This window comes from Nelumbo lutea, chromosome 4, assembly GCF_056320005.1.
Source record: "Nelumbo lutea isolate HS-2025 chromosome 4, American lotus-T2T, whole genome shotgun sequence".
NCBI classification, from domain to species: Eukaryota; Viridiplantae; Streptophyta; class Magnoliopsida; order Proteales; family Nelumbonaceae; genus Nelumbo; species Nelumbo lutea.
The window spans coordinates 45,624,858-45,638,270 of NC_142687.1; the positions used below are offsets into that span (position 1 = coordinate 45,624,858).

The 13,413-nt window shown below is 34.5% G+C and overlaps 1 protein-coding gene across 2 annotated transcripts in view; it reads right to left on the minus strand.

Annotated features, from left to right (window-relative positions):
• Positions 1-4,004, minus strand: part of ETL1 (SNF2 domain-containing protein / helicase domain-containing protein) — a 47,535-nt gene extending 43,531 nt beyond the window's left edge. For both annotated transcript variants that reach the window (XM_088986625.1, XM_088986626.1), the window contains exons 1-5: positions 3,215-4,004; positions 2,982-3,108; positions 1,924-1,964; positions 1,580-1,830; positions 1,308-1,488 (exon numbers count right to left, since the gene is read on the minus strand). In XM_088986625.1, coding sequence (XP_088842751.1) covers positions 1,308-1,488; positions 1,580-1,830; positions 1,924-1,964; positions 2,982-3,108; positions 3,215-3,727 — 1,113 coding nt within the window. In that variant the 5' untranslated portion in view covers positions 3,728-4,004. The remainder of the gene's footprint in view (positions 1-1,307; positions 1,489-1,579; positions 1,831-1,923; positions 1,965-2,981; positions 3,109-3,214) is intronic.
• Positions 4,005-13,413: the final 9,409 nt, after the last annotated feature.

Sequence of the window (13,413 nt, forward strand, 5' to 3'; positions counted from 1 at the left end):
TGGGCCCTGCCCATGATCACCCCTAATAACAAGTACTCAAATCTTGAGGTGCTACAGTCCATGATCAGATTCTATCAGAAAATGTTTAAAACTTTTTAAAAAATCGGTGTGCATCAGAATAACAAAATGATTTCTGTACAATTGAACTGAACTGCATTGTTCATGATTCATGATTCAAAGCTTCTGGTTCCTAAGATCTGCTCAAGAGGTAAAATGCATATCTTTCAAAACCATACTTTCCATTTACTTGTTTTATCAGTTATTTTATATTTACATTTTTATTAATAACAGAATTTTCATGAAAGGAATGGTAAAAATGTGGAAAAATAACAAAGAACAGAAACAGACTCAAAAGAAAAACCTAACAACATTGAAAATAAACCAAAAGAAAGGAGGTAAAAGAAAAGCACCAACCTAACCACAAGACAAGGCCCAAACCCAGAGTATTTGACAAGAAGCTACAAGATTTCTACCAGCAACCCAGCATCATAGAATACATTGGATTTGGATCACTTAATATTAAGACTTCAAGTAGCAAAAAAATTAGTACTTCCAATTATTATTGATTTCTTTTTTATCAGTAATTATTATTGCTTTTTTATTAATAAAATATTCTAATTGTAATTGCTTTTGCATTCAAATCATATATGTTTCTTTAGTTCTGACAGACCATGCCAAAGTGCTTATAGTGGAACAAATGTCATACATATTGTGAAGTGAACATGGATAATATATAATAATTTTGCAATAAACCTGTGATTCAGTATGCATAATAATATCAATGTCACAAAAGGTGTAAATGCATCTTCATGAATTCTTGAGCAGGTTTACCAAACAAAAACGAACTCTTTTGCAGCGGATAGAAAATATAGACCAAGGAAAGAACAAAGTACAGCTCTAATGGTAGGAAGAGAAGGCCCAAAAGAAAAAGGAATAAAGGCAAGCCTCAAGAGATAATACAGCAGATACTGTACCCATCAACGGCAATAAGAAATATTATTGCTATCATTATTTGGTGCCTTTGTTTTATCTATTTTATGTTCTCTTAATATTTTATCAGTAGAATCTTAGAAATCAATTCACAATATAGTTCATCTCAGACCCAGAACAAAACTCCACTTTCACAATCATGTTGCTTTAGAGCTTCTCTACTTTCAGCATAACATTTTTCCGATATAAACCACTTCTGCTCATCAAATATGACATTGCCGTAATGAAGCAATCTGGAGTAATGACTGCCTAGTCAGAATCTGCACATGCATGGATTTCTTAATAGCAATTAGAAAGGCTGTAATTGTGTTGTATACATGTAAATCATTCTGAAGCGGTGTTCCTGTAAGCATCAGGCGCTGGTTTGCATTTTGTGCAACTGACATCAGGTTTTTCCACCTGTAGCTGTTTTTGTCCTTCAGAGCATGAGCCTCATCCATTAGAATGCAGCTCCATCTCCAACGCTTCAGAATCTTGCGGTCATCTTTCTGCTGCACACTGTAAAAGTTGAATTTAGAGACTAAAGTACTCATAATGGATAAAGAATCCCAAATACAATATCATAGATAAACCAAAATTGTCATGCAACCTGTGTCGTTCAAAAAGTGAGTAACACACTAGCAGTACATTAAATGGAGGTGGCAGGCCAGCCTTGGACAAAGAGCTCAACTCCCTTGAGTAGGCTGCTCGTCCAGCACCATGATACTGGAGTACAGAAAAAGATGGGCACCACCTTTTTAGTTCTCTTTCCCAATTCTCCAAAACAGAAGCAGGGCAGACAATCAAATGAGGACCTGGGTCATTGTCCAAGTACTTGAGCAGCATTAAATATGTGATAGCCTGTCAAACAGGAAGCTTGTTATAATCTGAAACAAATTGATAAGGCATAAACTCACACTTAACACTAACATGAGCAAGGTATGAATCTGATACCTGTATAGTCTTACCAAGACCCATCTCATCTGCCAAGATGGCTGTATAGAAAGTAAATACAGAAAAACCAGGAAAAGTCAAAGATATATAACAAACATTGCAAGACAAACTTTCAAGATTATATGCATCAGCAGAATACAACCAGCTCAGTAGTAATAAAGGCAAAACTTTATGTTGCAAATAAGACAAAATTAAAAAAGAATGATCTAGACACTGTGGTACAAATCAAGATATCAGACACCAAAAGAATCCAATAAGATGCATAAGGATTGTTGATCAGAGGTAAAAGGACTCATACTTGCACAATTAACTGTCTCTTTGCATGCTACGTTCAGCAATTGGTAAACTGGTTAGTAAAATTGTCACATTTAACTATTAACTTAATCATGTTTTACATGCAAAAGCAGCCACCATCATATACAATAATGTTTTGAAAAACCATAATTGTAATGTAAATTGTAAGATCATTTCTGCTATTTAGCTTGTAATACTAATAGCCTAAGATGATATGATTAAAACAACTTGAAAGTCAACTAATCCACATACAATGGTTCTTTAGCCTACATATGATGAAAAATAAACTTAGTATGGTTTCTAAAATGTCTTAGGTAATCTAAATAAATCATTTTCTAACAAGGACTAAAAAATAATCTCTTGAAAAGATAATCAAAAGAAACAAGGAAATGACAAAGTCTTATTGAGCTCATTTAAATCACATGAATCCTATAAATTGTAAGATTCATGAATCAGATTATAGGATTCAAACAATAAATAAGATTTTAAGATTTTTGCATAAAAGGATTTAGACGTAAGATTCAAATTTAAACCCTTGGTGTTCATGATTCAAATCACAAATTATATGGTGAATTGTAAAATTTTGACAACTGGGACAAGTACCACGCCTAGGTGTTGACCCAATAAAAGGGTCATTACATAAAATGCAATGAACTATAATATTCTAACTACTATAGTGTAGAAATCACAAAGACCATGTGCATTTGGTTTCTTCTAAAAAGGTCATTCTGCAGTGCAGAGGGAGATGAAAATAAACATAATACCTCCCCCAATATTCTTCTTATGTAACAGGAGTAGAAAGTTGACACCAACAAGCTGATACGGTTTAAGAACCGGCTGAAAATCCGACTCATCTGATTCATCCGAAGCACAAGCCGCATCAATATCATCCTAATCAAACAACATCGAATACCATTTATAAAGATGAGAAAGAAAGAAAGAAGAAAGAAGAAGAAGAAGACGTAACATGCCATATTCAAATACTGGCTACAGTTACCTGCGTCACAATCCTCACAGAAGCGGCTTCCACTTCCGCATATCTATCACAGGACGACACGGAAGAACCGTAGAGCTCTTTCCTTAGCTCTGTCGATATCTTTGCGCATTTCTGAAGAGCCTTACCAACAACATCCCCCTCCTCCACATCCTCCTCGCTCAACTCCTCCACTACATCTTCCTCATCGACTGAAATAGGCTGCTCCTCTTCTTCCGTGGACCGGATATCAACCACTTCCCGCAACTCATCATCACTGTCCTCGTCAACCACGAATCTCCGCGACCGGTTCGCCAGTGGTCGTACATCCCTAATCTCTGTATCCTCATCCTCCAAATTCTCCTTACTCTCAACAACTCCATTACTACTATCATCATCAACCTCACAGATTATTTTCGTCCGGTATGCAAACGATTCAATCTGAGGAGGCGAATTCCCCTTTTTGAGGATCCTCGACGGCTTAAACGAGTAATTCTCCCACTCCTCGTCGGAAATTTCTTCGATTACGCGCTTCATTTCATCTTAATCTACAATATGGAGTATTTTCAGAGTTCAGAGCAGTAGAAAACCCTAGAAATTTCAGAGTAGGTCGAGAAGCGCAATGTCTGTAAGAGCTTCCTCTTTGGAGACTGTTCACATTCGTAGCAGGAGAGAGAAATGTCAAAAGGCGCTAAAAGGAACGGGAAGGAGTTACGCGCGCTTTGAGATATTTGCTAACATCGGTTGGTTACATGCCCGATGCGTAGTAAGACGCATCATCTGAAAGACTGGAACCTGGAGCGAGTTTAGGGTGCATGCGTAGATAGAACCTGGGGGGGCGGACCCCACCATAAGTCCATAACTAGATCTTGGGACCTATGCTCACGGACAGTTGGACTGGTCCGAGTCAACGCTCGCTCGTGTTATACACTTTTCTGTCATGTTGTTGTCAGCCTTTAATGGGCCTAATTGGGCTTGACAATAGAATAGTTGTCTCGATCACAGAATTTGGCATATCTTCAGACCCAAGGCCCAAGTTATGGTGGAGCTAAGTCACGGCTAACAACAAACTCTAGCCACCTAAGGATATAAGGTAAAAATAAGACCGACTCTACTGGACCTCTTTTGCGCTAACAAGTGTGCTAACCCAACATTAGTCCTATTTACAAACAGAAAGAAATATCCATTGGTTTAGTCATAAATAAAATATTGTTGGGGTTATGTCTTACTTTTTTGATTGTCTAATTAAGTTGTAATCTAAGTTGGTTTGATTTTTCTTTAGGTTAAGGTGGATTTTATATATAAAATGTTTCTTTTGTATGAAGAAGTAAAAGAGAGAAAAGGTAGTTTGTTCCTTTTTCTTTTTAGAAATAAAAAAAAAAAATTAGAGGTTGAGAGAATGAAGAGTGCTCTTGGTGTAGAGTATGTTCTTTTTTCTTGTTTTGTTTTTCGAGTTGAGAGAAGAGAAAATGGATGTATAAGGGTTAAAAACCACAAAGTATTCTGTACTATTTTTCTTCATTTACTTTTATAGTGAAAAACAGCTTTCGTTTCTCCTATGGATGTAGGTAGTAAGGCCAAACCACATAAGTTCTTTATGTTCTTAATGGTGCTTATTTTGTTTGTCTTCGCTTGGATTTCATTTATTCTATTGCTATTGCATTTTCTTTATTGTTATTTTCTTCAAATACTTCGTAGTTTTATCCTATAGGTGGCTGTTGTGAACCTAACAAAGTGATGTCAAAGCTTACAAATTAATGTTTACAAGATGTTCATAAAATTGCTTAAAAGATAATGGCAACAAAAAGTGCAATTATCTCAATTCCAAATTGAGACATTTGATGTCAAAGGTAGCTTTACCGTATGGTAGAAAAAAGTAAAGAATGTCCTAGTTTAATAAGGATTTGTTAAGAGTGTTGAAAGGAAATGATGGCAAACCAAAAGGCATGAAGGATGTTTACATAAACCTCCTCAAACTTATCCATTAGATCCTTATTTCTTTGCAAGTACTTAGAGTTATATGATTTTTCTCCCTCTTTTTTCCCATTGTTGGAAAACTATGTTGAAATCTCCCATACAAATCCAAGGCTCCTTCAACAAACTTTCAAAAGCTTTCTATTTCCATAAAAACATTATTTGGTTTACCATAGATAAATGAACAATACCAATTTCCTTTGTCCACATCACTTACTCTTACATAAATGACATGAGGGTTAACATAAAGAACTTTTAGATCAACATATAACTCATATAACTCCTAATCAATCACCCTAGGTTGGGTACGAACATAATTTAAGTTGAATAATCTTTTCTACTTGTAGTTGACCTGGCCGATTAGATCATTGATGATGCCCAATTACAAAACGATTCAAACCAACCTCCAAACCACCATTTTATAAATAAACAATTGGCATGCCCAACAACCTGTTACCCTTGGTAGTTGAATTATTGACTAGTCTAACTTGTTTAGGAGATTACTAGGTTATTGCATTAAACAAAATGAAAATGGTGAAATAGGGTTCATTATCCAACCTTATAAGATGGAATGGTTCAAGGTTCAGTCAAGTTTTAAAACATTTGAGTGATATAGTAGGATTAGCAAACATCCTAGAAGATAGATCGATGAGTCTTTTTACAATCAAAGAAAGTGCTCATTGGGCTATGTTTGGTTGCAGTGCAAATAAATTTGCACCAGTACAAATGCATGGGAGTTAAAATGTAAAAAAAAAATGCAATTTCTTGATTAATTTTGTTTTAGATTTTACTTTATTTTGCTTCATGTCTTAATTTATTTCATTTGTAATTCAATCAAACGAAATAAGCTAAATTTTGAAAAAAAAAGTCATAATTTACACTCAAATCATTTGCACTGCCATAGTTTTGCATTAATGCAAACTTATCTGTATTGCAACCAAACACAACCTTAAATAATAAGAGCATCACAATTAGTTTGAGGTCCACTAACAAAACAAATATGGTGGATTACTAACCCATACATTCGTTGTTATCGTCATCATCTAAACCTTATCACAACCAACCACACCACAGGAATCCTATTTTGTTAGTCCATCTGTATATAATAGAAAGAGGAAAGAAGGGTGGCGAGGGTCCTCTCACCACAAAACTCACATGTAGCTCCTCCTCTTCTACTTTCTCACACATGTATTTATTTTTGTATTGAATCATTAAACACCTCATGGGTCTTTATTGTCTTTCATAAAATCCATATTTACTCTCACTCTCTCTCTCTCTCTCTCTCTCACACACACACACACACACACCCCCACACCCCCACATAAATCTCCCCTCCCCATTCTTTATTTTCCTCTTAAATGTCTTTTCAATCCCTTTTGGCTCTCTCTAATAAAATAGGGTGTAAATCAAATGGACTCGGTTAGATTAAGGGTCAACCTAAATATGAACCTTAGCTTGGGCCCAAATTTGCCCACTAGTTCGTGGAGTGAACCAATCTAAACAAATCATTGTTCTTTTCCTTGGGTAATCAAGTTTTTCCCTCTATTTTATTCCTTTCCTTGGGTTTAAGTTTTCCCTTTGTTTCTATTAATTTATTTTAATGTAAATCTGTTTAGTGGATTTTTCTTAATTTAATAATAAAATGTAGTAAGAAATAATTCAATGCGAGTTTTTGGTTATCTTCATCAATGGGAGGTAGCCCATTGCCCCAACCCATGTTTTTGCTACAACTAACTAGACAAGGTATCAATTGAGCCATCATCACTTGGCTTATGTGCTTCTCATAATATATAAGCCATACAAAAAGGAAAGTTCAAAGCTCAATAACCAATAAATACAAAATTACTATTCTACACGTAAAAATGTAGAATACAGCATCTCGTGCATCGCACGGGTCTTTGCTAGTTTTATTTATTGCTATATCCCTTGTTAAATTATGAGTGTTTAATTTATTTCTTACTATTTCAGCTCATGTCCTTTTTGGTCTACCCTTGGTCCTTCTAGCCCCTTCAACTATTTCTTACATCTTTTTTATGTTATTTTCCTTCTTTGTCTAGCCTTGGTATTTAGAGTTTTGGGGGGTGTTGTGGTTGTGGTTATGATAATCGCTCTCTAAGAATTTTGAAAAGTATCACATGAAGATAAGTTTGTTCCTCAAGCTCTTAGTATTCTTGATTTGTGCATGCTTAATTTGAAATAGATTTGTTTCTAATAGGGCAAGATTTTTAGAAAATGTAACGATGGCGGTCAAGCATACAAACCGTTAATCAAGACTTAGTTTTTAAGCTATTCTCTGTCCTAGTGACACGTGTAGCACACTTGGCATAATTTTTGTTTCATATAAATTAGTTGCTTTATGCTTTTTATTCTTTATGCATTTATACTATTTTTCTTGCTCTCTATTGCCTCTGTTACTTCTATTTTTGTTGTGCCTCTATATTCTTTTGAATTCTTCTATGTACTTCCCTTGCCCTTTCAACAATGGTGTTCAAACAAACTATTGTTGTTAATGTTGTCAACGATTTTTCCAATAAGATTGATAGTTCGAGTGCTAGGATTGTGGTCATGGACATGGACTCTATGGATTTTTGTGATGATTCTATCATGGCGAATCCTTTACATGAGGATCCCTCTTTACTACTATTGGGAGAGAGCTATTAAGAGGCATTTTCAAGACTTCATTCAACCTGATAAGATGGGATACTTTCAAGAGCTAACATCTCCCTGGTAAGCTGAAGCACTACATTTGAAGATGTATGAAGACCGCACAAACATATTCATGAATTGGTGTTCTTACATGTGAGCTCATCCTCTTTACACCGTATCTATATGCAGTTAGTCAGTGGTAGTTGGTTGCTCACATTGTTTCTTTGTTTAGTAATCGTTTTTTGGAATTCATCCATGTACTCTACTCTAGATGGTGGCATGCAACTCATACTTTGTTACCACATGGGGAGAGTTTATTGTAACTCTAGAGGATGTTGTGGTGCTAGTGGATTTTCCGTTCTCTGGTGTTTTCCATATCATAGATATCACTGGTAAAGAGTTTTGGGAGGGTCTAAGTAAAGAGATTTTTGAGTGACTGATGGCTTTAGATTCCCAAATGCAACAAGGTTTGCTTCCTATTCATCATAGTAACTGTTCCTTGAAAGCGTGGTCTAAGTTTTGGTATCTGATGTTAGAAGCAACTAGAAAAGGTATAGATTCTACAGCCCTTGTTACTTCCATTACTTGCCTCTTGTTGAGGATTTTGCTTCAAGGTGGTCCTAATAATATTCAAAAAGACTAATGTGATATGCTTGCATGTCGGCGACGAGGGAGAGACATGCTTTAACCCCCATGTTTTTGGGTCATTTGTATAGTATGCTTGATTTCATTTTATTCTCCTTCTAGGAGTCATATAATTGTTAGCTATGTAAATAGTATTTTTCTTTTTATATTTGTTTGTGAGAGATTTCCTAGGGTGGGAATTAGGTCAATAAAGTTGAGTTCTTCAAATGTAACAGTGGTTTTTAAGGGGGGAAAGGCAATTACATAGCTTCCATGGTAAGCGCTGAGTTAGTTGTAGTGCTAATATATCATGCAAAAAATTGTTGGAGCTTATTAACAAGCATAGTACATTTGGTACTCATCTTTACATTTGCGTAGTGGAGACAAGTTCCTGCATTTTGGTTCACGATTTTTTGGGGAGAGTGATTATGTGGTTTGTCTTGGAAGGGATATGGTGTTGTTTAAAATGTTGTGTTACCATCCTTCTATGTTGTAATTCATTAATTCCTCCTACAAGGCCATGGGTACTCATTACAAACCTGATTGCATGATGCCCAACTTGGTTTTGACCAAGCAACCCCCTTTGGCATAAGTTGTGTGAAGATCCCATCATTATCATCCGTTGATAGCATTTTTTCAGCTGGTTGGAAAAGTTTCCTTTGGTTGTTCACTCCCATGTACCATTGTTATCGTCATTTGGGTGGAACAAGTGATTAGGGGTGTAAACGGATCAAATTCAAATAGAATCTAGCAATATCCGAATTCGAATCCATTTAGAAAATCTGATATCCAAATTTGATTCGGTATTAGACAAAAATTGGAAATTAATGTTCAAATTCGAACTTGATTAAATATTTGATTTGGTTTGAATTTGACCAATTAATTATTTTAGGTAACTAATAAATATATAAAATATTTATATATTTTAATTATTATATATAAATTGTATAAAACATTTAAATATTTTATTTATTATATATAAAAATTAAATAATTGGCCAAATTCGAATACTTATCAAATCAAATTAGGTCATATACAAATTTGAATCCAATTAGCTATGTGATATGAATAGGATATCCGAATTCAACCAATTAAATATTTGAATTATTAGAATTAGATTCGATTATGTTGAATCTCGAATTCAAAATCAAATTTTCGAATACTATTGACACCTTTGTAGAAAAGCATGAACAAAGCATTGGTGCTAAACTGCTATATGAAGTTTCTCCCTCCAAAAAAGTGACATGGCACAAGGCACCTACTACTATTGTGGAGGTGGAAGTAGAATTGATAAACGAGGGTGATGTGATTGAAGTAGAGTATGAGGTGTCATGGTCTTATGAGTATAGGAGATTGTTGTTAGGTTTGAGTTTGTAGAATCTGTTTAATCAAAGAAAAACCATGGGAAGAAGGGCCAAAGGATAAGGGAAAGAATATGGTGGTAGACACTCATGTCCCTAAGGTGATGCCTCAAATTGTTAAAAGACCGATGGAAGAGGTTAAAGGAAGGGCAGGATTCCTCTGAGGTAAAGATTTATTGCTATTGGAGATTTTTTTGTGTGTTAAAAGGTATATAATTGCTTGTGCTTATGTATTGCTTCCTTATAAGATATCTATCATGCAACAGACTCATTTTCAAATTCAAAATTGTTCCACTCCTAATCAATTTATTTGATTCCTAAATAAACCTCTTATAATTATTCATCTCTCTTAATAACTCTTATATTTAAAGGTATGACGGATGGACTACCCCTGAGTATGCAATCGAAGGAGTTGTAATTATACTTGTAATAATTTTAAAAATAAATAAAAAAAGAGAGAAGAAGATGAAAGAGAGAGTTTAGAAGATGAAGAAGAAAAAAGAAAGAGAAGAGAAGGGAAGAAAGAAGAGAGCTTAATAAACCTCTCTTCAGTTCCCTAATGACTTTTATTAATTTGATTGTAAAATTCAATACAATTACAAGAGTGCCCTCAATACGATAACTATTTAACAGAGAGTAAAAAGAAAGAAAAGTTGACCCAATAAACTATGACCCACTATCTAAAATATAAAACACTAACCACACCAATAAATAATTGAAGACTAAGGCCCATTTGGCTCGTCATCTCTATAAAAGTTTTAAAATTTTGTAACATATAGGCTTATATCTGATATATATTGTTCTAATGAGGGTTTGATACATGGAATGGATGGAAAACATATGTTGCTCAATTTCTTCTGTATTGAGCTAATATGGGTCTATATTGAGTCATTTTATGTCTATTTGGTTAATATAGGCCCAATATGGACTAGTGCTCTAAGTGTGTTGATTAATACATTATAATTTTAATTTTATAACCCCTCTACATTCTCTCAAAAATTGTCCTCACAACACTTGCAATTGTGCAATAGGAACATCACCCTTGTGAATGAAAACATACAAGTACAGAGATGTCCAAATGCATGACTAAAAGTGTTGTGAGGATGGTGTAAGGACGAATTCTAGTCTCCTCTCTAATACCTCTCATATTTAAGCAAACTTTTAAATTTAAATTTATCTTACTCTTAATCTTTCTATTGATTCATAAATAACAATATAATTACCCCCTCTCTATATTAATGACTCCCATGTTTATGTAGGGGTGTAAAAAATATCCAAAAATCTGAGTTCGAATTCGAGATCCAACCTATTTGAATCAAATTCAGATTATCCAAATATTATTAATTATCGAATTCGAACAACACTTCTTTACCGATAAACTTATCGAATTGAATTCGAATAGAAGTCGATTCGATTTGATAAATATTTGATTCAATTATATTATAGAATATAAATTATATATATATGTACATCGATGTTGAGAATCACTCTGATTTTGGATGAAAAATCTCATCTGATAGGTCGATTCTACAAATCCCTTGTTCCCAAATAAGTTCATTGCTTGGAATACAACTCACAAAATCCAGGTATCACAACTTTCTTACCATACCTCAACTATTAATGCTCCCTAATTCTCTCCATTTAGTAAGGACATGCTTATGTCATTTGTTCTTGTTAGGACCATACTTAAATGGTGAGATCTTTCAGCATACATACCTGTGTACATAGACAAACCCTTGATACCAATTCAATGAAGATTTGCAACCCATGTATCTCTTAAATGGTTTATTGTAGTAGTTGCACAGCTGATTGCCAAGACAATTGTATCCTATACTCTCAAATGATTTTTTGTTTGCAAAAATAACTTAGAAAAAGTACTATCCATGCATTTTGCAAGAAATAACTTAGGAGTTATGATCTTCTAATGTCTTCTCCCTGTAGATATAGGGGAGGGGGGGGTGAAGTGATTTGTTGGCCTAAAATTCACCATAATTGGACCATATAAGGTCTTCACTATATCTTCTGCCTTCTACATGCTTTAGTCATTAGTGTAGAAAACAATAGGAACAATAGGACTGAACTCTATTAAGTAATAAAGAAGACCTAGAAATTTCCGTATGTTAGGGTTTTGAGATACCACCCCTTCCTCTAAATCTTAAGTTCCTAATTAATTTCACTCTTTAGTCTAAAAAATGTTTTTATATTTATTTAAAGTTTACAATTTAAAAACAAAAAGAAAGTTAAAGAATATTAAAGTTGAGTTTATAGTCCTTTATCTTCTAAACTCTATTCAAATTAGACTGAATTCATTGGGCCACAGAAAGTGATGAAGCATTTAAATTTTGCGAAAAGTGAGTGAAAGAGCAATGACAAATGCCTTATTTGATTGAGAAGAAGGAAAAGTAACTTCTAAAGGATGAGTTTAGGTGGATTTAGGGTGTAATAAGATACTCTTGAAGTCATCCTTCAACTCAATCACATATTAGAATGACTAATCAATTTCTAAAAGCAGTCATTGTTAAGGGATAATTTTCACCTAGAGTCCTCAACAAAGACAAAGGTATGCTTAAAGAGCCATTGTCTTCATTAGTCGAGAAGAGATTGGTTGGGGGGTTGAAGAGATTGAAGAAGCAAAAGAAGTGAAGAGGTACTATTGAAGAGTTTTGATAGTGGGTACATGATTGTGGTTGGTAGAAGTAAAGTGGTGTTGGTATGATGTTGAGAGATGAAGGCTCGACTTGGGATGGGGAAGGAGGGACATGGTGGAGATGAGAATTGCTTCAACAAAGTCAAAAGTCCCAAAGGCTTTTGATAAATGTTTTAAATTGCAAAGGTGTGACACAAATCATTCCACTACTTAGATGCATGACATGTAGTTTATAACAAAAGAGGCATAATCCTCTTGAGCATGAGGTCTGAGTGTTGTGTAGATGTTTTATATATTTTTGTTATGGTTTTATGTGGCTTGGTTCATTTAGTGTGCTATGATTAGTTTCTTATGGTTTGGTTATAAGAAAGGTCAAAAGATATTATTTGGTTTTAATATGAAGATGGTTCTAGCATTTCAATTTAGAATATAATGGGTTATGGAGAAGATTATTAGTTGAAAAGTACGGTTGCAGTGCATTTAAGGCTTACCCTCAGCTTTTGAGAGGCATAAGATGCTAGTTTGGTATAAATTTGGCCTAATTTCTATTAAATCTTGCCACAAAGGGTTAGAGATGCTTGAGGCTTTCCTTTTTCCTAACAAAATCTAGAGGTCTGCTGCACCCTCAAAGATCAAGTTTTTTACTTGGTTAGTAGTTTGGGAATTGGGAGAGATGTCTTACTAAGTTGGTGTTAGTAAAAAAGGGGTTTAATTTACTAGATCTTCTTTATTCCTTGTGTAGGAGTAAGGAGGAGTCTTCTAGCCACTTTTTCCCCCATTGCAATTTAACTCACAAGATTTGGACTTTCTTCTTCAAGGCTATTTCTCCCCAAGGATGCATGCCAAACTCTGTTCATGTTTTGTTGTAGGGATGGAGAACAATTTTTCTTCTTCCTTTTTGCTATTAACATTTTTTTTAGGATACTTGAATATAGTTTGTCATTGTACATCAAAAGCAAAGGTGCAATCAA